The sequence below is a fragment of the Kogia breviceps genome, chromosome 4, assembly GCF_026419965.1.
Source record: "Kogia breviceps isolate mKogBre1 chromosome 4, mKogBre1 haplotype 1, whole genome shotgun sequence".
Lineage (NCBI taxonomy): Eukaryota > Metazoa > Chordata > Mammalia > Artiodactyla > Physeteridae > Kogia > Kogia breviceps.
Genome location: NC_081313.1, coordinates 109,762,674 through 109,787,007, shown reverse-complemented (window position 1 = coordinate 109,787,007; position 24,334 = coordinate 109,762,674). Strand labels below are relative to the sequence as shown.

The window sequence follows — 24,334 nt, the reverse complement described above, 5'->3', positions numbered from 1 at the left end:
GGATGGAGCTACAGTGCAGATAAGCTGGGCAGGGAGACCCACAGGTGGAGGAGGGGGCAGGGCACTCCCTGAGTGGTCAGCGGGACTCTCTGGACCCATAGCCCAGTCTTCTGGGCATCACAGTGCAGGTCACAACACCCCTAATTCAGCTGTTCATGGGCTGTTACCCCAGGGCCAGGCTGCTGTGCCACCAAGAGGGGCTGAGTCCTTGGCCGGGAAGGGAGGGCTGGCTTGAAGGAGCATCTGGGTTTCTCCTGCCCTCACCCCTCTCCTTGGTTCTCAAGGTGGAAGGTGGGAGAATAAAGCTTATCACACAGAGAACCAGAAAGAAGGACTCAGTTTTCATTTCTAGCTCCTTGGAGGGTCAAAGAAGCCTGTAAGAGTCTGGAAAAAGATCTTGAGGAAGCTGAATTTACAGATCAGCACAACTGCAATTATGGGGGCCTGAGGCAGGGCTGTCAGCAAATTTCAGCAGGGACTGCACCTCATGGGACCTTGTGGACTGGGTTCAGGAGTTTAGACTTTGTCCTAAGAGCAATGGGGAGCCATGGAAGCTTTAATAGACAAGAGTGGCCTAGTCAGATTTGCATTTTAAAAATCTCTCTTTGCCTTTGGGTGGAGAAAGGATTGAGGGGCCAGATGGGAGACAGGAAGACCAGTCAGGAGGCTGTTACAGGGGCCAGGCAGGAGAATGTAGGGGCCTGAACTGGGGCTGGAGCTATGGAGGCAGAGGGAAGTGGGCTAGTTAGGGATTAGTCAGGGATGAATGCAGTCATGCCTACGAACTGGTCTTCTTGCTTCCACCTTTGCCCCTCACAGTCTCCATACAGCAGACACAGTCATCCTGGTTAAAACATAAAAGCCCAGGTCATGCCACTCCTTTGGCTTCTCCTCTCCGAATAAAAGCCAAAGTCCTACCTGAGGCTTACAAGGTAAACGTGGACAGTCTTCCCACCCCCACGTCTCTCTGAGCTCATATACTTCTACTGGCACCTCACTTACACCACTCCAGACATTTCTTCGCTGTTCTTAGAACAGGCAAGCACATGTCTCCTCCTCCCTGCCCCGTCCAGGGGCTCTATGTTCCCTGCTCCCTTGGCCTGAAATGCAGTTTGCCCAGATATCCACACAGATGCTCCCTTACTCCTTATGTTCTACTGTAATATCCTATTTATTTCCATTAGGCACTGCTTATCATCTGTGCTTTTTAAATATGTTTGTTCAAAATGTCTCCTAGTATATAGCACAATGCCTAGAACATAGTAGATTCTTAGTAAATAATTAGTTGAATGAATGAGTTAAGGTTGAGGTTGAGGATGCAGGAGTGAGGCAGTTGCCCTCTAGGCCTTACCTCCTCTTGAGGGTTTAGGCAGTATGCCAGCAGAAACTAGGAGAGCAAGGTGAGGAGGAAAGTGGTAAGAGGCAGGGAGGCCTAAGGTATGTATGTGTGAGAGAGAGGGTAAGTACTGGCCCCAGGGCCCCTGCACCTCTCCGTGCCTGACCTGAGATCTGGGCAGGATGGTGGTAGGTCTGGGCCAGGCTCTGACCAAGGAGATAACAGGCTGTGTCAGAAGCACCAGGAAGGAATGGAAGGGGTAGGATGGAGGGCATGTGGATGGGAACTACTGCTGATTTTGCCTGGGGATGGGCCAGCCAAGGCTTTGCTCTAGGGGAGGGGACAGTGGAGCTGGGCCTTAAAAAGAGTAGGAGTTTGCTGAATGAAGAAGAAAGAATAAAGGCATTTCGAGCTTGAGAAAAGGTCTGAGGGTATGAAAAGCCAGGATTGCTCAAAGAATGGTAAACAGTCTTGTGTAGCAGAGGAAGTAAGAACACATGGTCGGTCAGCAACCTGCAGTCCAAGAGGCCTTAAATGGTAGGCCTACAATTGGTCGGTCAGGGGCTCTATCCTGAGGGCCCTGGGGCCATGTTGGCCAGGGGAGGGGGTCCATGAAGCAAGGGAATAAGAGAATTCTCCAGCTGTCCTGAAATGGGCCCCAGAAATGCTTAGGAGACAGAACCCCAGACACAGTGATGGGTAGGATGGGATGGCTGGGGAGAAGGTGTAGAGGATGATGTCCAAACCTCTGGTCTGAAGGCCCCTGAGGTGAAGACATGAGAGAGGGGCAGTTTTCGGGACAATAACGAGGGGTCGGTCTGGGGCAGGTGGGCTGGGATTTCTGAATTGGGGACCCTAGATCTGTGTCTCCTCCTGGAGACTCGGCTGCCCCGTCTCAGGACTGGGACCCTGGGTCACAAAGACCTTGTTCCACAGCTTGTCCCAAGCTTTTCATGGTCCAGCACATTTGGGGTCAGTCAGGGACCCTGGGCAAAGAAGGTAGTTGGGGGACTGGGCAGAGCCTGGGCCTGGAAGCAGGGAAGACTGGCAGCTCTGGCGCCACTCCTCTTGGCTACTGCCCACTCCCGCCCCTTCCCGCAGGATGCCTACCTTGGCAAAGGTTGATCTGGTTGTGAAACCGTGTACAAGCCCCTGTGTCCTTGTCTTTTGAAGTAAAAGGCTGACTCAAGAGTTAGTGATTGGGAAATGTAAAGATGTAGAAACAAAGAATAGCTGTTGGGCTGGGGAAATGGTAAAAATTAGACTATAAATCTGTCACATGGCAGAATCACCGAACTCCCAGTTCCCTGAAAGATATAAAGGCCTGACACACATTACTAAGCTGTTTTTATAGGAAGCAGCCCCCCTCCCACCGGATGAAAACTGCTGACCCCAAGAACATAGACCCTAGACTGGTTAAAGCCAGAAGATTGATGATGCTTGAAACTTCACCTTATGCCAACCAGTCTGAGAACTGTCCACAAGCTGATAATGCCCTGCTCCTTGAACAGTATAAAACTCCTCACTACCCCCTCCAAGGTGGGTCACACAGTCTCGAGGGCATTAGCTCACTGTGGCCCCCTTTGCCTGGCAAAGCAATAAAAGCTATTCTTCTCTACTTCACCCCAAAACTCTGTTTCCGAGTTTCTATTCAGCACTGGTGAAGAGAGGCTGAGTCTCCACAACAGTTGCTGCAGCTTTGCTTGATCTTGATCTTGATGGTACCTAGGTAACTGGAGGACCCCTCAACTGGGGTGGGTAGGCCTGTGTGGGGAGGTGGTGACTGTGGGATTAAGGTGAGTAAGGGCGGCTGCTGGGAGTGGGGAGCCAGGTTTCAGCATGTTTGAGTCTGGGAGAGGGGTGGGGGCCTGTGCCTGAGGCTACAGGAGTTTTTCACTGGAGATCCTGAGCCTAATAGCTTCCCCCACTGAGGGCCAGTCCTCTGCTCACCGTATGAGCGGGTGGTGCCTGACCTTGTCTGCAGACTGCACGGGCTTGCAGGACCAGGGCGCAAGACTCCAGCCACTCACTTCTCAGAGGACACTTGCACACTGCCCTGTGCTCCTTGAGGGAGGGGAGGGGTGGGGTCTGTGGGAGGAGCCTTGGAAGCAATTCCTAGGAACAAATTAAAGCAGGAACACAAGATCTATAAGAAGAAAATGGAAATAAAAATATACCAGAGTACTACACAGCACTCTGTCAATGAAAAAAGTTAATCAATAGTCAACCTAAGAAAGAAATGAAAGATTTTATTTGAGCCAAACTGAGGATTATAGCCCAGGAGACAGTCTGAGAGCACTCTGAGAACTGTTCGTAGAGGTAGGTGGGGAGGTCAGTATACATGTGATTTTGGTTAAGTGGATGCTAGCGATCCAGCTCACATCTCAGTAGAAGGTTGCTGCTAGCCATGAGCAACAGACATCTTAGTTAATGGTTTTAGTGCTTTTCTCAGTATGGGAAGATGGGAGAAGCAAGGTTCTTAAAAATTTCTCCTGAAAATATCTAACTCTCTGAAGGCCTGTTCTACCACCTTTCCCAGAACACAGAGTGCCTCATCCTGATCTTTGCCTTGAATTCTTTTCAGGGTCTACTGTAGGTCAGTGACTGAAGTGGCTAATGACTTGATTCTTGTAGAACTGGATGGTGGGCAACATTCTTTATTTTATAATCCCTTCCCTTTCAGTCTTAATTTCAACCAAGATCTGGGGGCCATTTCATGACCAATTTGTCCCATGGCACTAGGAATGTTCATTCCCAAGTCAGTCAAGGATTTCATTGATAGGCCACTCAGTGTGCTATTACTGGACTAGGCCCTGTTAACAGTAACCAAAAGCCTCCAGACTGCCTATCTCACTAGTCTGTTATGGTCTAGGAAATGGTTCCCTCTTGTTGCTTCTTCACATATCTAGAGTTACACTATCACACTCATTGATCTTATAGATCTATATATTTCGTCAGTCATTTCAAGTTGCCTAATCATCATTAACTTTATCTGAGGCTCAGTCACACATTTGGTAATGCAAGAAACAATCATCTGGCAAAATAGGCAGAATATAAGAAATATATCAAGTAATATTAATAAGGTTATAAGTAAGGATTTAAGCTAAGAACTTCCACTAGGTGTGGCCCAGTATTTACCCAGGTCATCTGACCAGTCTATTCTGCACCAATCGCTATCTTTAAGGGAAATTATATACTGGCATTGTACATAAAGTTCACCAAAGATGTAGGCACATACAAGGCAAGTGGTGGTGTGTCATCAGGACCCTTTACAGGATTGAAAAAGGAATGTTACCTTCTAAGAGTTACATGGCTGGCACCAGGAGAAAAATTGATGTCTATGGTTGAGGAGGTATTTCTGCCATTGGGGAGGTCTAGTTAACGCACATGGCAGCTGTGCAGTGCACACTAGGTGGAGGGAGGAGGCTAAAGGGCAGAGAAAAAGTTTTATGTTTAAGTTTTTTTTGGTCTTGCCTTAAAATCTGAATTTTTATTTCATCAACCTGAATAAATGCAGAATAAGCACAGATCACAGTATCCTCTGGGAGGAAAGGATTCTAGCCAGTTCTCCCCAAGTGAGACTCTAGAATCAGGGCAACCCCAGTCACAGTTCAAAGGGTTTTGCTGTCTGTTTTTCCAGAGCCTGATACTGAGTCTAAATCTCTTGACAATTGAAAATGTTTGAGAATAAGCTTGGCAAGTTTGTAAACGAAGAACAAGGAGGAGAGATTAGCACGTTAAACTTTTTAAGAGGTAATAATTAAATCAATATGATAGTTTCAATAATAAGAAAATATTTCAGTGGAATAGGGTCCAGTAACAAAGATTCTTGCAAAAATATGAAAAGTTCCTATCTATTATTAAGAAGTTAATCCTCAGAAAAATGAGTGAAGGGTTTAGAGGAATTCTTAGAGGGAGAAGACCATTCTGTTCCATGTTCATTCAGCACCCACCAGAAAACACAACAAATGTTTGTTGAATGAATGCTCATCCCTGGTAATCAGAGAAATGCAAATTAAAGTAACTATATATCGCATTTTACTTATCAGATTGGCAAAAATGAAAAATAAAAACCTGGTAATACCCTGTGTTGCAAGAGCGTGAGGAAATGAGCACTGTCATGTGCTGATGGTGAGAGTGTGAATTGGTAATGTTGCCGAAATATCGGCTTCCCTGTGCACCAATGCCGAACAGAAATACAGAGACAGAGATTTTGGAGGAAGAGAGAGATGGCTTTATTTTTCTTCCATGCACAAGGAAAGACAGAGCAGGCAGTGCCTCAAGAACTGTGCCCGTCTGTCCTGGGGCATTACAGGGGGTCTTATAGGTGGAACCCTCAGTCCAGGGTAAGTGAAAAGGATCAAAGTGTTGAATGTCTTGCATTCTTCTTGCAATATTTTAAAAGTTACTGCTGGCGTCAGGCAGCCTGGTAATTGGGTCTGTTCATCTCTGGGTTATCGGCCTGTGACCTTCTTTCTGAAATGTAAACAGCTAAGAGGGGTGCTACAAAAGAATGCAGCAAGAGTAAGTGCCAGGTGCAGGATACAATTCATATGGAATCAGAGAGTAATTAGTTTTGCTTAGCTTTGTGAAGGACAAGTCTAGCCTACAAGTGTTTGTTAGTAACCGCTAAAGTATAACCAAGATTGCTTAATTCTTTCAGGCCTGTTTATGCTGTTTCCCCAGGCTGCTCATTGTTTCTTATCTTCCTTGTTTATCAGAAGAGTCTCATTTCTATTTTTGCTGCAACAGTAACAGTCTTTTGTGGATTGTGATAGTACAAAACAATATAGCACAACCGTCCATTACTCAGGGCTCACTAAATAAACGAGGCTGCTTCCTCTTCCGAGCAACCTAAGGAGAGGGTAGATCCACGTGACCCGGAGTCCAGGATGCGTCATCGAGTGCGAACAGCCACAATTCACCAACTCTGCTATCACTTATATTTTTTAAAAGTGCGAGTCTCTACAGGAGTGTGCAACCGAGCTGTGAAAGGCCAGGCCTCCGAGAAGGAATGGCATGTACTCTGGAGACAAGTGTTCTTTTCTTTCTACTAAAATCTTACATACATACACACACACACACACACACACACACACACACACACACACACACGGCGTGTACTCTGCAGACAAGTGTTCTTTTCTTTCTACTAAAATCTTACACACACACACACACACACACACACACACACACACACACACACACACACCCCTGCGCGCTCCCTGGGAAAGGAGAAAGAAGGAAAGAATATAGTGGGGGGGTGGGGTCGGGGGGATCGGAGAGGACGGGAAGAAACCCGGAAGAGAGAAATGCTGAGATTGCCTGGAGGCAGATACCGCCTCCCAGCCAAACTGGTGATCTCCCCAGTCCTATCCCCCGCGGGGCAGTCCCTCCTGTGGCTGCTAGGGGCCGCCCGTGCTGGTGCCCACAGGGGGCCTTTGCTGCCTGTGCTCGCCTTTGACATATTCCTCACGCTGTAGAGCTCTTCCCTCCCTCATCCCTTATTTCTCAGCTGACACCTTCCCTGACTCCATCCAGGTCAAACCCTTTGGCGTGACGTCCCCTTCTAGCACCTCAGACCTCGCCTCCCTATTAACAGGACTGCCCTTGTGATTCACGTCTGCTATCCACCCAGGCTGTGGCTTCCTTGAGGGCAGCACAGTACCTGTCTTGCTCCCCCTTGCACCCAGTGCCTAAGAAAATGCTTGGCACCTGAACAGGTGTAGCACTCGGGAGCCATGGCCTGTGCTGGAGGGAGGCAGGCCAGGGCACCGACACGGTTGAGGCCAAGCAGAGGGAATTTATTAGAGAGGCAGGGCGCAAACATATTTACACGGGTGCGCGGGGACATTAAAAAATGCAGAGGCGGGGATGAGAGGTTCTGGGAGCAGCTCAGACGAGTTCCACCTTGGCATTGGGGTACACCGCCACCACGTCGTAGCCCTCAGGCGGCTTGACGCGCGCCTTGGCGTGGCTTTCGCAGTAGAGCCGGTCGTCCAGAAAGAAGTAACCGCGCTGCTTGAGGTTCAGGCCGCAGTCGCTGCACATGAAGCACTCGGGGTGGTAGAGCTTGTCCCGCGCCTTGACGATGGTACCCCTGACAGGTGATGGGAGAGGACAGCGTCAGGGGCTGACCAATCCGAGGGCACGCCCCCACTAAGGGCCTCGGTTGGGGTCAGGGGACCACGGGGGTGGGGGGCAGGTGGGGAAGACAGGGGAGGTACTCACACGATGCCGTGGCCGCAGCGCGTGCACTCCGGCAGCCCCTGCAGGCCACTCAGCGGAGCGCCTAGCTTGCCCGCCGTGGGCTTGAGGTTCCGGGGGCCGGCAGGCCCAGGCCGTTCCCCTGAAAGCCAGAGCACGATTGGCAAGAGCCCGGTGCGGAGGTCAGAAAGGGGAAAAACTTCATTTCTGCGGAGTGTGGGGCTGGGCCCTGCTTCCGTAGCCACCGGCAGAGACTGGGGTGGGGGTTGGAAGGGCGACAGGGGTTGGGCGGGAATGAGAAAGCCCGGGCGCAGCGAGGTGTGTGGGAGCGCGCTGAGGACACGGGGGAGGGGCTAATGGCCGGAAGGCCGTACGTGGGGTCGCAAAGGCGTGGCTTGGGCTGGTTGGGGGCGCGGAGTTCGGTACCTCAGGGAGCGGTAAGGCGGGTGAGGCAAAATCTTACCGCCCTCGCCGGCCTCTAGCATGCCCTGCAAGTAGCGGAAGGAGCCTGACTGCTTGGGCTCCGCAGCCGTCGGCTCCTCTCGAAGCATCCTGTACACCTCTGAGCCCAGGTCTACTCCGCAGTCGCGGCTCCGCGAAACGCCTCTGGCCAGGTCAGTGCTGGGCGAAAGAAGATGCACTAAGGGACAGGGTTGCAGTACCAGCCTGCACTCTGCCAGCTCAAGGGTCTGGTGAGGTTTCATGAGTCAGAAGGCAATCAGCTGAGACCCAAGGATCAAGTGTTAAGGGTCAGGATGGGACCTGGTGTGAGATTTAAGGGATCAGGGATTAGGATGGGATCTGGGTATGGCATCAAAGATTATGTCTCTGTACTACCTGTGGGGTGGAGACACGTGCAGGGTGCCCAAATGGGCCAGTAAAGTAGCCTCACTGCTGCTGCCATTGTGAGGAACTGGGAGGCGAGGTGACTGCCCGTAAGGAGATCCCAGGCCTGGCCTGCCATCTTCTGGCCCAAGCCCCGTGGCTGAGGGCCACCTGCTTGTCGCTGGACTGCCATCCTAGGAGAGAGAGGAGCCTGAGGCACTGGGAGACCCTCTGGGGTAGGACCTCTGGCCTTTCCTTGTACACCCACCCCTGCCCTGCTATGCCAAGCCTTCTTGGGTGTTGACTGGCTACTCTTGCTCGGGCATCTCTCGGCTCTGGTGCCCAGTCAGGGAAGGAGTTTGTGGGGAAAAGCTGAGCCTTGGGCCTCGTTCAATCCCTGCAGAAATAAGAAATGCTAATGGAAAGTCAGACACAAAAACCTGAGTCCCTGAGACTCAATGTTGGCTCATGAGCCCTGTGGTGGTTCTGACTACCAGTGCCCATGGGGGACAGTGTTGGGGCAGGACCATCCCAAGAAGCTTTTTAAGGCCAGCATGTCTGGTTCTGAGTGTGTGGCTTCCTTGCAGAGGTGGTCCTGATACCAAGTCTTCTTCCCTTTCAGAACTGTGCTGGGTACTGGATGGGCCCATGGCTGGGAATGCAAAAAAGGAATTCCTGTTCTGCAGCCATGAAGGGTCATCAATCACTGTGTCCCAAGACCCTTTAGTGGGAGCAGGCTGAGGTTTAAAGGTACCATTGTGAGGTCAGCCCCCTCCAGGCCTGTATTTTTTTCCCCCATTTCCTGCTTCCCAGGCCAAAATAGGTGGCCTTCTGTAGACATAGCAGATAGGGGCAAAGGCTTGGCCAGGGCTCAAAGCTCCCCCCCCCACCCCCAGCCAGCCTGATGCCCACGGCTGAAACATTTGAGGAGAAATGCCCTGAAAATGCCTCCTCAGTACATGAGAAGAGGTCAGTATCTCTGCAGGCGTGGTTTCTGAATGGGGACTTCAGATCTTTGTCCCTGCAGAGTCCAGGGCAATGTTGCCCCTCGCTTGTAGGCACACAAGCCTGCACTCAGCAGTGTGATAACAGGCATGCACACTCTCACAAGTATATTTACAGACATACCCATGCATGAAGGCAACACATAGGCACCAGCCAGTCCTCCACCTACATACACCTAATCACACAGACACAGTTACATATACTCGGAGCCAGTGCTGGTCATGCTGGGGATGGTTACCTCCATGACACAGTTGGTGGCCAGAGCAGCCTGACTTTGGGGTGGGGCCCAAGAGCCCAGGCCATGAAGGTGTTCTCAGCCTCAGTCTGGGAGGTGACATGTAAATTTTTCCTCCCCTCTACAGTGTGAACAGGGATGCTAGGTGGGGAGGAAAGGACGCCTACCCTAGAGGGAAAGAGCAAGCCTTGGACTCGGTCAGCCTCCAGCTGGGGCACAGTTGAATCTGCAAGGCTTTGCCCAAGTTGCTGCTTTCCACAGGTTCTGAGCTGGGCAGGGGCATGAGGAATGGGCAGACTAGCAGCTGAGTGACTGAATGGGGGTGGCGTCCCAACTTCTCCCACCCCAACAGAAAAAGGAGAGGGGGTCTCTCACTGCCCAGGTGGGCCCCCATCAACGAGGCAACAGCAGCAGAAAAACCTTTAGCCTTAGCCTCTGAGAAACCTGAGCACTCTCACACATGTGTCTGCAGGGCAGGCAGGCCGGGGCTGGCCTGGCCTCTAATGGGGACCAGATGGGCCATGGGCCGTGGGGGCAGGGCTGTGCCCTGTACAGAACAGGCTTCAACAGGAAGGGGGAGCTGGAGGGACCTGGAGGGAGGAAACCCTCACTGACCCCCACCCAGCAGGGTGTGGGAGTTTATTGCAGGATCATCAGAGCCACTGCCCCTCCCATGGCCACCCATGCAGTAGCCTCTCTAGGTCTGAACTCAGTGGTTAGGACACACGTGGCGACCTCAGTGTTGGTATGAGTCTCAGCTCTATCACTCACTCACTGAGCAAGTTACATCACCTCTCTGAACCTCAGTTTCTTCATCTGTGAAATGGGGATGATGGTTTCTATATCATAAGTTCCTCGTGTAGATAAAATGAGACAGTTGCATACAAAGCACTTAGCATAGTGCCTGGCATACATCCATTGTTGGATGAATGGCTGTCATGGGCATTCCTGAGCCCCCATTCCTGGATTTCCCTTCTCCGTGGTGTGCCTGGTACCATGTGTTCCCCATGTCTGAGTACCCGCCAGCTGCCGATTGGGTTGTTGAAGTCTCAGTGGGCTAGTCAGCAGCATGGCGGTAACTGCTAGCTTGCTCATCAGCTCCAGCATGACTGTGGTCAGAATCTAGGACACTCAGCTTGGACAGAGGTGGGCACTAAATCCAGGTGAGCAGGTGACACCTCCCAGGGGCCAAGTTCCAGCTCCCTGCTGGTCTGGAGAGGACAGGCTGAGTCCTGCACTGCCTGCTGCACCTGGCCTGCCTTAACCCATCACCTGGTTCTCAGTTCAAATGCCACCCTCTCCAGGAAACCTTTCCTGATCACCATCCTTCCTCCACTCTGGGCTGTGTTCCCACGTGAGGGCTGAGAGAAGGAGTCTCCAATGACCCTATATGGAAGGTGTGCCTGAAGCCCCAGTTGGTGAGTGCCAGGGTACCTTGTGCTGGTCTTAGGGCCAGCTGTGGTCTTCCCCTCCTGTGATGGCTCCAGCTGGGCCCACCGCCCTCCCCACTGCAGGTAGAGGGTGGGAGCAGTATGGAGACAATGGGCCCTGTATCTGTGTTCCTGAGGACATGGCCCTACAGGGGCTGGGTGGGGGTGTTTCTGTCCCCCCACCCATGGAGCTCCTGACCTTTTAAGTACAAAAGGGGGGCAGCAGCTGAGGGGCTGCCCTGTTGCTTGTGGAAAATCCACCTGCTTCCAGCCTGAGCCCCCAGCAGCCTGGCCCTTGAGGAGGTCAGTGAGGGAAAGTATGGGACAGAGGGAGCTGTTCTCCAGCCCCCAGCCCCACTGGCCCAGAGCCTCTCCTGGAGGACTCAACAGACCTGAGCTTCGTATTCCAAAGCTCAGGCCCCCCTCTCCTATCCATCTTGGCGTTTACACACGAGAGGTGGGCTCACACATGAGCTGGGGGCCTGTACTATGCTATTCCCATTTCACCCATGTCAAGTCTGGGTGATTTGTCTATGCCCCGCAGCCCCTGTCCCCATGGGTCCATAGAACTACCAGAGCAAGCTTCTGAGACCCAGGTGTGGCCACAAATCTCTTCAAGAACAGCTGAGGTCCTGGGTAGAGGAAACCGAGAGCCTCTCTGTGCCCTCAGCCCTCACCTCTGCCCCTTGCCACCCCTGGGACGTTTTTCTCTGAAACTGCGGTGCACAATCTCACCTCTGGGCTTTTGTATGTGCTTCACTTTGTATGTGGCACACTTCTCTCCATGCCCCTTCGCCTCCCTTATTCTTCCAGACCCTCAGGTCTTGGCTTGGATACCCCCCCCTTCCAGGGAGCCCTCTCTGCCCATCCTTGAGTCATATACCTACTCTGGACTCCTTTGACCCCTGGCTTCTGCCATCCCAGAACTGCTAGGTGCCTCTCTTCTTCCAGAATGGGCACTCCCTGCATATGGTAAGCACCTGGCCTCAGGGATGCCAGCAAAAGCAAGGTAGGGAACAAATGTCAGAGAAAGATGGGGACTGGGATAGGGGGTGAGGGAGAGGCCATGGCAAATCATTCCCTCTGGTACAGCAAAGCCTCCATGGAGAGAGAGTGGATATGAGCAGGCCCAGTGGGCCATGGTCCCACATGCTGGGTCCCAAGTTCTGGCTCCATCATAGACCAGTTGAGTCTCCGCCTTGCCCACACTCAGTGGCCCAGAAATAACGAGTTCACTCTGGATACCTCAGCTTTGCCCACTTGGCCACCCCTCAAGCCCATGGCAAAATGAGGCCCTAAAGCAGCCTGGCTCCACCTCATGCTCCTTGAGGACAGCACCATAGCTGTGACTCTTGTCATACACAGAAAGGTGACTGAGCAGACAGGCCTGCAGCCTGAGGTCTGCTAGCTGCAATCACAGAATGGCCAGGAGAAAACTTCAGTCTTGGATAGGGCAAGGCAGTGCCTTATATTCTAAGGTTGGCTCTGGCCAGGTAGGTGCCCAAGGTTAGGATGAGACAGAAGAGTGCCCCATAGCCTGAGGTCACTCCACAGCCTATGGCTGTTCCCCACCCCTCCCCCAAGCCTGGTGACTTCCTCCTGATCTGGCAACACTGGGCGATGGAGTGAAACCCAGCTGGGTAGGTGGTAGCCCTGAGCCAAGGCCTGGCCCAGTCCCTGCCCACCACAGGCACTATTGTCCCAGAATCCAGGACTGCTTAGAGTACTGACAGAGCCCACATCAGGTACCTGTCACCTTGGGAGCCCCTGATGGGGCATGGACAGAGCCCAGAGAAGCCTTCTGCTTCAGTCTCTGACCTGGGCATCTGAGAACCACAGTGAGGACATCCAATGCAGCTAAACCCGTGGACAAGGCCCGGCCTCTCTGCCCTGGGCTTGCTCTGAGCTAGGCCAGGCCAGGCCAAGTGGGATATGTACATACCTGGGCCTCGGGATCGATGTGGATCCTGTGTGCCTGAGCCTTGCTGTCCTCTGGGGTATTGGGCCAGCTCCTGCCTTCAGGCCTGTGGCAGGAATTAGGATGGTCAGAAATCTCTGCTTACTAGCCCACCATGCCTGGGAACTAGGACCAAGAAGCGCTGGGGTCTGGGCCCAGGGCCACCCAGGACCAGGCTTGGTACCCTGCATGGATAAGGATACTACCCAACTCTTTCCCCTGCGCCAGAATGCTGGCCTTCGTGGCAAGGAGACACAACTCTAGATCTGCCACTCACCTGGAATAGGCTGTGTGCCCCTTCTCCACCAGCTGCTCCTTCCCTCTCTGGTCTGGTTCCTAGAAAGGAAGCCCTGCAGCTTCCCCACCTTCCCACCCTCTCTGTGGCCTATGGAAGCTCAGCATAAAGAGGGCCAAGTTCATGGCAGAGCAAGCCAGGCCTTACACGTTGATCAGCTAGGAGCCCATCCACTCATCCTGCTTCCATTCACAGCCTCTGACGGGGCCTGGGAGTCAGGCATCCGTGGGCCTAGGAAAAGTGGAATGGAGGCTCTGAGGGGTGCACCTCCCCTCCTGCTGCTGCTGGCAGAGTCATCACCAATGTCTGCCCAGCCCAGATGGGAAACAGGCCATTAGGAAATTCCTGCTTCGCCATAGAAACCAAAAGCCAAACACCACTCAGGAGGGAGAAAAACATCATAAACCTGCCATAAGCGGGGGCAGGCGGGGCTGAGAGGCTACAGGCCTGGGGCCCAGTCCTGCCACTGAGTAGTCCTGTGAGAAGGCAGGCCGAGAGCGTGTGTGGACCCTGGATTGGCAGGTGGGTGTGAGTGAGGCTGGTTACACCGAAGGGGAATAATGTCCCCACTCTGCCCCACAGGGCCTCCTGGGTCTTCTCAGGGGTCTTACCACTGGGCTAGCAGCTCAACCCTGCCCCTCTCCCCACACTCAGCAGAGGATTTTAACAATCTAATTACACGTGTAGTCCACACTTATTCTGCTCTTCCTCAACTATTGCCCATTCCTTGGTCCCCTGCAGGCTACCTCTCTTCTCCACAGCCTTTCAGAGGCCTGTGGCACCAAGGCTCTGCTGTTCCACCCTCCACTGGCATCTGGCTCCAGCCCCCTCAGCCAGGCTCCCAACTGACTGCCCTAAATCACAGCTCTAACTATGGTCTCTATGAACTCAGAACTCTGCTGGAATAAACCTAGGACATCTTGTGTGGCTATCTGGGCTTATACTTCCTTGAAGTCCTGTCCAGAAGAGAAGTACAAGCCTGAGGTCTGAAGATCAGAGGGTACAAAGTACCCAGAGTCATCAGACTGGCCCAAAGGCATAAGATTAGAATGAGAGGCTTATTCATGTGTCAACATCCACCCCCAGGTCTCCACACTTTAGGCTGAGTAGGTAGCTCCATCTGCCATCTTTAAGCCCACCAAAGGGTGGGCTGTACAGATCCATCTTGTATCCCATGTAATAGGTGACAGGGACCTCACTAGAGGTCCCAGGGTGGCAGCTGATGCCAGGAAGGTCCTGGACCTACAGAACATGCCCAGAAATTGTGGGTTAGCTTGGATTGCTGGATACCTGGCTCTGAGTTCCAGACAAAGTAAGCATAGTGGGGAAGCTGGGCCTTTACTTCACTCTTCATCTGGTGGAGAAGTCTGTGGAGGATTACAGCTCTCTGTACGCAAGAGGGCAGGTAGGGAAGCTGGCTTAGGTAGAGCTCTGGGAGTGCTGGCACAGAGTGGCTCCCTCCAAGCAGCTCATCAGGCCAATCTTCCACAGACCCCATGTTGGGGGTTGTCTTTGGGGGCTCAGGTGTAAGTCCTGGCACAACAGGCAGGATAGAGAGCAGGGTCAGAGGCCTTGCAGGTGAGAAAGCACCAAGGATAAGAGATGCTGGCCCAGAAGATCAAGGTGGCCCCTGTGTCTTGATCCCCCAGAATCTGCATGTGTGAGAATTAGGGATAGGGGGCTGGGGGACAGGACATCAGGTTTTCACCCTAACTGAGCATATCCTGTATGTCATCCTCACTCAATCCCAGATCCCCCATTTTGAAGTTGAGGAAGCTAAGGGCTCTGATATTAAATCACTAGGACAACACAGTTCTCAAGTGCAGAGCTGGGACTGGAACCCAGATCTGTGATAGGAGAGAGTGTGCTCTCATCTGCTCCATGGCCAGGCAGCATCTGGGGGCTAAAATACCCAGTGTGGAACAGGTCAGTGGACCCCTGGCTCCATCCATGCCTGGCTTGGAACAAATGGCCTGGGAAGGAAGGAAGGGGGACCTCCACCCTGCCCCCACCCTGCTACCCTCCCCTGACATCATTCCCTCTGTGGACCTCCTGAATCAGGCCCCCTGTGAGCCTCCCCTGCCCCTTGTCCCACTACTACCAGGGCTTCCCTTATTCAGCCATGCAGAGTCAAGGCCAGAGGTGAATCAGGGCCCAGGAACCCAGCCAAGCTGGGTGGCCTCAGAGGCCCCTAGTGGGCAGAGCAGTGCTGACACTTCCCCCAGCCAGCCTGTACCTCGGTCTCAGAGAGGGTGATGAATGTGATCCTGCTTTATGGAGAAGGAAACCCAGGCTCACAGAGGTCATCTGGTGAGCCTAAAAGCCCAAAGAGTCTGGAAGAGGGCCAGCTCTGCTGAACTCCCAGGACAGGGCCTCCTCACCGTGGGCCAGGTGGAGTGTACAAGGCCCTGGACTTGCAGCTGGGCCCACTCAGCGCCGAGAGCAGAGTCAGGGGTCCTGACTTCAACACGGACCCGGGCCAGACATAAATGGGGCTACTTCAGAAGGCTTCATGTTTAACGGCTCTGAGCCAGTGGATTAATTACCCCCTGCCCTGCTGGCTCTAAGGCCTGGTTAGCCGTGTTGTGATTTGGGGAGGATTTGCCTACACACATCCACATGGGGTCGTGGAAAGTCACTGTTAACAGTGAATGTGGCAGAGCTGAGCAGTTATGTCTGACTTCCCTGGATCTAGGCAAGACGGGGGAGGGAGATCCTGCCCAGCCCGGACCCAGCCGACTGCCATCAGCCTGAGCAAGGCTGGAGATGCCCCAGGTAGACCTTCCATCGTCCAGGGCACAGATGGGGCTTGGTGACCCCCCAGTCCTTCCCTTCCTGATGGGCAGTATAGCACTACACAGTCCACGGCATCCAGATTTAAGCAGGGCAGAGGTTTGGGCCATAGTGGGGACAGCTGAGGCAGGGCAGCTGTGGGGCTGGTAGAAGTGGTCAGCAGTCAAGCAGAAGGAATGGAGTCTTTGGGAGTGAGAGAGACCTGAGGTCAAATCTTGCTTCCCCATTGCTCTGCTGTGTGACTTGAAGCACCCTCCAAACTTTCTGAGTCTCAGTTGTCTCACGGTAAAGTGGAGACTATATTAGGTTTTTACCTTACCGAGTTGGTTTGACAGTTAAACAAGGTGTTGAATGATAAAATTCTTTGAACTGGTCATCAAGCTGGCCACTCATGGGTGGGAAAAGGACTGAAATCACACACATCTCACCCCCGGTTTGAGGCTACCCAAGGTCTTAGTTCAGCCCTGATTTGGGGCTGCCCACCCGCTGCCATAAGTCCCCCAACATAGTTCCAACCATAGGTTAAATGGGGGCTTCTTCCTCTCTTAAGCCACCTGCATCTCCAAACAGTGCCTGTCAAACCCCTGTGAAAGTGCTGCTCCGTAGGAGTGGGGTGCCAGGGAGCTGAAGCAGAGAGGATGTTTGAGGCCCAGCTCACCCAGTATGCTGGCCCAGAACTGAGCCTCCCCTGATTCACCCGCATCATCCTGGCCCAGCCTGCCCTGTGCGTACCTGCTCACGGAGAGTGTGAGGTGGTCATGGCAGCCCTTGATGCGGTTCTGCGCCTCCAGGTGTGTCATGAGCTCTGTGCTCTCACCATTGATGGCCTGGATCAGGTCTCCAGGGCACAGTGCAGCCAGGGAAGCCTTGCTGCCGGCATGGACCTGTGGATGGACAAGGCAGATGGCTGGACATCGGTCATTATGTAGCCTTGCTGCAGGCTCTGTTCTAGACCCCTTCCAACCTCAGAACCAGGCCAGTGTAGCCCTGCTGCCAATGTGACCTGTGGGTGGGCAAGTTGAGTTCCCACATGGTTTTGCTGGAGCCTCTGCTCTAAACAAGCCCAACTCTAGCACCTGGAGGTCTAGTGAGGGATGAAGGCATATTAGAGGGGCTTCCTCTGGGCTGGGACAAATGAGATGTCACTCTTGCAGCCTGCATACATGCACGGGACACAGAAGGATATGTGTTCTCCAGCAGATACAAAGCATGGACATGTCACATGTACCCTGTATTGCCCCACCCAGACAGACCACATAGTAGCCCCTTGACCTGACGTTCAAACCCTTAGTGACCTTTTTTCCTCTCATCCCCACCCCTCCACATTTACCTCCACACACCCACACTCTATCCAGACCATCTGAATGTCAGGGGGGTACTCACGGGTACCAGATAGCTCTCACCTCCACACTTCTACAGACGCTGTTCCCTCTACCTGGAACACACTTTCCTTTGACCCCAAACCCTAATTACCAGCTTATGCCTCCTCATCCTTCAGGTCTCAGGCTCTCAGCAGAGGCCATTTCTCCTGGAAGCCTCTTCTCTGGGGTCTCACAGTACCCTGTGCACCCCCTTTACCACTCTGCTCCCCTAACATTGTTAGTGCCTCATTCTGTGCTGTCACCTCCCCAGGCAAGTCAAGGGCCATCTACTTTTTAGCTGCCAGCCTGCACTCCCAGGTCACAATTTCACCTCCCCTTCCTCTGGAGGACAGGCACTCAGGCCACCCCAGTGCCACTGTTGACCCCAGAGGGTCAAGCAGTGTCCACATCTGGAGCCTCCTACAATGCTGGTCCCTTGACATGTGCCACATGAGGTTGGGAATAGGCTCACAGGAGGCCTAAGTAAGCAGCCCCAAGGGGGAATTCAGGCAACAGGACATCCTTTACCCTGTCCCTGGTCCCAGCACAGCCTTTGGAAAGAGACTCTAGGGACCCTCATTCCTCCCAGCCTCTCAAGCTGTGGCTCAAGAGCTGTCAGTGGCACTGTCCCTGTTGGGGTGGGAGCTCCTGGAGGCCTGGCCAGGCTCAGCTTAGCCAGTTCTCTGTAGTAAGTGAACAAAGCTGAGGTGCTGGCAGCTCCTTGGCTGGAGTCCTGGTGTGGGTACTGCCAAGCAACCTGCCCTGAAATAGGCTGCCCCAAGGAATGTTCTTCTGGAGCATGCTACCCTCAGCCAACCAGCCCACCATTAATGTTCCCTTGTAGGGCATGGGCACCTACACAGGCCTGTCTTCCCAGGGAAGGCACCCACTTGGCACCATCCCACCGTCCCCACAAGGCCCTGCTCTAAGCCCCCTCTCCTACACGGATACCTGCTCTGTGACATGGCCTGGACTCAGTGCTTTAGCCATAACTAGCTCATGGCAACCTCTCAACCACCTGATGAGACAGAGGCTGTTCTCATCCCTATTTTCAGATGAAGAAAGAGAGGCTTTGGGGATGGGGCGCTTTGCCCCAGTCCCCATGCTGGAGAGGAGTCTTCTTCCTCAAAGGGGTGGCTAGCTGCAGGATGACTCAGCCAGCACAAGGGGTGCATTCAGGCCCCTGTGGGTGGAGGAAGTTCTCGAAAGCAGGGGTGGCTGGGACACTGCCAGCTCCGCTAGCTTGGGAGTTCTGGTCAGAGAGGGCGTGAGGCCAGGAAACCGTGACTCTTCCAACTGCCTTTACATGCATTGTTTCATTAGTCCTCAAGGCAAGCCTATTTCCTAGATGAGGAAACCAAGGTCCAGAGAAGTACAGGACACTCAACTGATAAACGGCAGAGTTAGGATTTTTAGTCCAGACCAACCGATTCCAAATTCTAAGCTCTTAACCAGTGTGCTTTTCTGCAAAAGGGAGTGAGGGGAGAGAGAGTGTCCTGAGTAGAAGGATCAGCATGTGTAATGGCTCATCTGGGAGTGAAAGTAAAAGCAGGCTCCTGTGGCAAAAATATCACCAAAATATCGGTGAGGAGAGATTGGAAGAGATTAAATCAGAGGAAAAAGCAGGGACCAGACCTACAGGCCTTGTAGGCCCAGGCGAGAGGATTCTAAACAGGGAAATCGCAGGACAGAGATGATTTCAGGCTGATCCTTCTGGCTGCTGAGTGCGGGATAAACAGACAGAAGGAAGAGAGAGGGGAGTGGTGAAGTCAGCTGGGAGGCTGGGGCGTGAAGCAGCCCCTTCACCTATAGCAGCTACATTTAAAGCCCCTGTGTCACTCCACCTGGCCTAGATGCAAAAAGCCCCTACAGGGAGCTGGGCATACAGTTGCTGGTGTTCATTCCAGGCAGTAGTTTCTCGGGACTTGATAGCAACAACCCATTAGGATTCCAAGACCAGTAGTCACTATAGTTTGTGAGGAAGGAGCCCTGGGCAATGTTTGCAGGGGCTCCCAGAGGCTTTGTGGGCTGAGGTTGCATAGTCCCAGCTCTGCCAGGCATCCAGCCTCCTCTCTGTCTGAGTGTGGCTGTCTCCATTGGAGGAAGTCCCGTAAGCATGGGAGGGGTCGGGTCTTGAACCCCCTCGGTGAGGACACTCCTACATATCATCAGTGTCTGTAGACCTGCCCTTGAGGTACCTGCTGGGCAAGCTGTGGCCTGTGTCTCCTCAGCCCCGTAAATCTCCCCAGATCCCACCCAAACCCAGGCTCAGCCATCCTGGCTCCTCAGGCCTTAGCTGCTGCTCTGTGACTTTGGGGGGACAAGGCGGGGGTGTTCTTCCTGGTAAACCCTTTCCAGCCTGCCTGCCTGCCAGCGGCCTGCATCCCGATTAGCTCCAAACAAGGCTGCCGCTGTTGCTGCCGCTGTGACGTGTGGAGGCCTCTCCTCGGCGGGCAGGCAGCCGCGTGGGCAACAGATGTCTCTGCTCCCTGCTGCCTGCGGCCGTCAGCCGCTGCCACTTAGCCTGTCAGCGGCCTCATGCTCAGGGTGCCTGGCCCGCCGGCTGGCCTAGCACCCCCAACAGCCTGCCTTGCTGGACTCACAGCATGATACTCACTGGCAGACACAGATGTGCACGCGCGCTCTCTCTCTCTCTCTTTCACACACACACAGGCCCCCAGCAGGGCTCTCTCATGGAAGTGGGAGATGAAAGGCTCCCAGATGTGTTGAAGGCCCACCTCACTCAGCCCCCGGGACCTGGTGGCCATGGGGTGAGGGCAGATGTGGGAATCCTCCCAGGACAGCTGGGCCTGCCTGTCACCCTGGCCCCCAGAAACAGGATTCCATGATTCCATACTCCACCAGGTGCCCACCCCTTCCCCTAAACTGGAAAGAAGACTCTGAAAGCCCAGCCAGCTTGGTCCAGCCCCCATGGCTAGAGGTGGCGGAAGGGTGGGGGGAAGGTGCTCTCAGTTCCCCCGGTACAGGGCCCCGAAGACCAGAGCAGTCTGTATGGGGTCAAGGGAGGGCCCCAGGTCCCCTTCTCTCTTCCCTTCAGACTGGGAGCCCCCAAGGGCAGGGCCTGGGTTCTCTCCTCTTCTGTCCTCTAGGCTGGACTCCCAGGGGCAGCATCTGAGTCCCCTCTTCTGGCCCTTCAAATATGGGACCCCAAGGCTGGGCCAGGATCCTGTCTTTCCCAGTTTGGGCACCCCCTCTGACAGGGCCCGAGTCATGTCCTCTGTTCCTCTGTCCTCAGATTAGCCATGGCCTGGGGTGGTGCCCCCTCCTCCTCCTCCTCTGCCTAAACCTGGGGCAGTGCATGGCCATAGAAACTTGAGGAACTGGGCAGAGGTAATCCTGGCCCCTGGCCTTGTGTGTCTTGTGGCGAGGAGGTCTCACAACTGCATAGTCAAGTCTCCCTTTCCCCTGAAGCCAAAAATTCCTCCTGGTCACTTCCCCTTAGGACAAGTGAGGTCATGGATGAGAGACTGACCAAAACCAGAGTGGGAAACTGGATGGATCTTTCTTTCTTCAGTTTCAGAGAGGACCCCAGACCTCCTTGGGATCACTCAGCTCTACTGGCAGGGACCCTTGATAAGCAAAGGAGTCTCTAAAGTCATTTTGCTCGAAATTTTCAGGCTGGGTTCAGTCGAAGCAGCATCCCTGGGCCTCTGGAGATCAGTCCAGATCTCTGGCCCATGACTTTGGCCTGCAGTGAGTCCCCCAGAATGAGGCCAGCAGGGAGGCTGGTTTGTGAACTCTGGGGGAGGGGGGGAATCCTTCAAGGGATAAGGGCAGGTAGGCCCAGCGGGAGGGGGAGGGGGCTGTGGCGACGCTGCCCAGCCTGGAAGCCTCCTCTACAGCCTGTGGGTCACCGAGGCCAACCCTTGGCTTTCAAGCCTCCAGGACGTCGGGGATCCGGGTCCCGGGTAGACTGTAAGTACTGGATCTCAGATTCAGGACCTCCCCGCCGCCCTGTGGCCGCTGGACTCACCCGCGAGATGGTGAGGGGTACGTTGAAGTCCCGGCCGCCCACCAGGCGGAAGCCCCAGGGCGAAGGGCCGCGCAGGATCACGGAGTGGGGCATCGCGAGCCGGAGCTGTGGCCGGAGCTTGAGCCGGACACTGAGGAGCCGCCGCCGTCGCCGCCGCCTCCGCCGCCGCCTGGACGCCGCGCCCCGCCCCTGGCCCGCCCGCCCCCGTACCCCCCTTCGCCCGGCTCCCGCCCCTGCTCCCCGCGCGCCGGGATTGGCCCCGCGGCCGACCCGACCCTCCCACTTCGGGGGGCTCAGAGGACCCGCCCCTCAGCCCCGGCCGCCTGCAGCACGGCACCCCTGCCAGGTTCTCAAGAGACCCGGACTGGAACGGCCCCGACGTTCGAGATCCTGCCCCGGCCTCCGCTCTGCGGGCCGCGGACCGGAGCCCGGCTGTGGAAGCTCAAGCCTGGCCCTTTGAAGTCGCTTCTGCGGGGCGGCGCCCCAGCCCGGGGAAGGATGGGGGGCAGGGGCAGCCCAGATGGGGGATGGGGCCGTGCCTTGCTCCGAAAACTCCTCAAGGTCCTGGCAGGCAAACCTGCGACCCCAACCCTCAGTGCGAGGAGTCCTCTGAACAGCGAGCGGGCCCTGATGGGGAGCCCTGGGCCTGAGCAGGCCTGGGCCAGTGTCACAGACCCAGGATGACACCGGGCAATGCCAAGTATGGAAGCAGGAACAAAAAAGTACCCAACCTCATTTGGAGAGGTCAGGAAGGCTCTCTGAAAGAGGCGATCGCTGACTTGAGTTTAGAAGCAAGGTACACTGCCTTGTCCTTCCAGGTGTCATTGCTTCCCCAGGACACTCAGGCCTTCTCCAGCTGCCCTGTCCTTCGAGGCCTTATCCCTGCGTGCATGACCCCCTTCCCTCCTCCCTTGCAAGGAGCTTTTTTTCCCCAGGCTACCTAGAAAAGGAGCAGCTATGGTAGCTGGGGTCTTGGCTGTGCCACGTTGGAGGGGTGTGAAGTACTGAGGGGAGTGGAATTTGGGGCAGCCCTTCTCTTGGGACGCTCCCTAGTCTTCTCTCCACTCTCAACCACTGTCCTTCAGGGACAGCCTTTGCAGGTGCCATGGCCTAGCCGGGGTCCCACTTACCACTCTCAGACCCTCCTGGACACTTTGGTCTGGCTACATCAGGGCGGCACTATCTGTCGTTCCAGACCCTGAGGGGCCACTAATTTAGCTATTCTTGATAACCCTGTGTGCCCTCTTGTCCAAGTTCTTTTAAGGATGCTGCCCTTGGGATGCTAACAGTTTATGGGGTAAGATGTGTCTGTGGGATCTGTAACACCTCAAGAAGGAGGACGGTTGAGAGGCACAAACTTAGGGTAGTCCAAGGAAGTGCGGGTGCCCTTCAGGGTGGAATATGGATGCCTCTCTGAGAGACGGGGTGCTGCTGTCTGTTCAGCTGGCAGAGAAACATGAGTGGTGTATGTGGCAGTGGTATGTGTGTGGGAGGATGTATATGGGTGTGTGTGTGTGTGTGTGTGTGTGTGTGTGTGTGTGTATGTGTCTATGTATACATATCCAGGGAGTGCCAGACATTGGGCTCTCAATACTGTGAGGGAGAAGGTTTCTCTTCAGCTCTGTACAGACTTAGGCTCAATGGAGACCAAGTGGAAGGGCCAGTAAGAGAGTTGGCTGCTGGATGGTCCCTTGGGGACCCTTAGGCCAGAGGCTCCCCAGGACTTGGGCCCCACTGAATTATGTGGAGATTGGGGGCAACTATCACTATCACTGACTGTCCGAGGATTAAGTGAACAGCATGGCTGGGTGGTCGGAAACCTCATCGGGACTCCAAGAGCCATGGTGAATGAAAATGGTGCAGACCTTTGCTGTGGGGAGGGGGACCTCAGGAGTCTGTGGAAGACCCTGCCCAAGGCACCCCATAGTGGATTCCTGAAACTTCCTTAGACGTTGCTTTCTCCTCCCAATTTACACACCCCCAGGGACTGCCAACCCCGCTACCCACCATCATGAAATCCCTTCATTACCTTCCTGTTTACTTCCATTTGGGGGGGGGAGCGTATCACCCCCTTGCAGAAGTGGTCCTCCTGAGTATGACTTTCCTAGTCCTTCAGCATCTGGGCTGTGTAATCCATCTCTGAAGGCTTCGCGCAGAGGGTTGAAGACAGGGGTGTGGTAGGGAGTGGGTCTTCTAGAATCAGGTGAATAAACTTTCCCCATTTCATTGAGCAGTTTCTGGGGTAGTTCCAAGGTCCATGCCAGTCATCCCCCACAGTGGGTCCTTGATGGCATCCCTGTCTTGAGAGGACATCAGAGGCCCACTTCTGACAGCACCCTCCCACAGGACACAGGCCTGGACAAGGCTGTGCTCCTGGAGACTGGAAGCAGCCTTTCTTAGGGGCCATACTGTAGACTCACTCCTGAGATATGCTGCATTCTGGACAGCAGGTTAGACAAGGTGCTACCAATGCATCCCCAATACTCCCTCCAGGAAACTCTCAGAATTTCCTTTTCACGCTTAATGCCCTTGTTCCTGGGGGATTGCTGTATTGCTGAATCTCTATCATACTGGAGCACCAGGTCATGGGACAATTTACAGGGTCTGAGAGCCTTCTCCAAGGTGGGGATGGTGGTGGCTGAGTCACCCCTCACCTCTGCCCCAGTGGCCTTCACTTGTTCACTGCACACCCCACCAGGCATCTGTGCTGCTGAGTATAACCAGACTGCTCATTTCATGCATTCTTTATTCATTCAACAAAAACGTATTGAGTGCTTTCCATATGCCATGGCCTATGCCTGCCCAGGGCTGTGGTAGAGACATCCATGGGGACAAGGACTGTGTCTATCTTATTTATTTATGTTTCACCAGCACCCGCAGAGACCCTGGCACACAG

General features: G+C 54.3%; 1 protein-coding gene across 2 annotated transcripts; it reads right to left on the bottom strand.

The window, feature by feature from the left end:
• Window positions 1-5,547: 5,547 nt before the first annotated feature.
• PDLIM4 (PDZ and LIM domain 4) lies at window positions 5,548-21,623 on the bottom strand. 2 transcript variants are annotated; one of them, XM_059061833.2, is made up of 7 exons: window positions 21,439-21,623; window positions 16,816-16,967; window positions 12,981-13,062; window positions 8,381-8,562; window positions 8,007-8,164; window positions 7,568-7,685; window positions 5,548-7,436 (listed from the first exon to the last, which is right to left on the bottom strand). In XM_059061833.2, the coding sequence occupies exons 1-7, from the start codon at window positions 21,529-21,531 to the stop codon at window positions 7,232-7,234; spliced, it is 990 nt and encodes a 329-aa protein (XP_058917816.1). In that variant the 5' UTR covers window positions 21,532-21,623; the 3' UTR covers window positions 5,548-7,231. The 2 variants fall into 2 exon arrangements, with proteins under 2 accessions (XP_058917816.1, XP_058917817.1); XM_059061834.2 differs by lacking the exon at window positions 7,568-7,685 and having other exon boundaries at window positions 7,266-7,436; window positions 21,439-21,617.
• Between the last annotated feature and the right edge of the window lie 2,711 nt (window positions 21,624-24,334).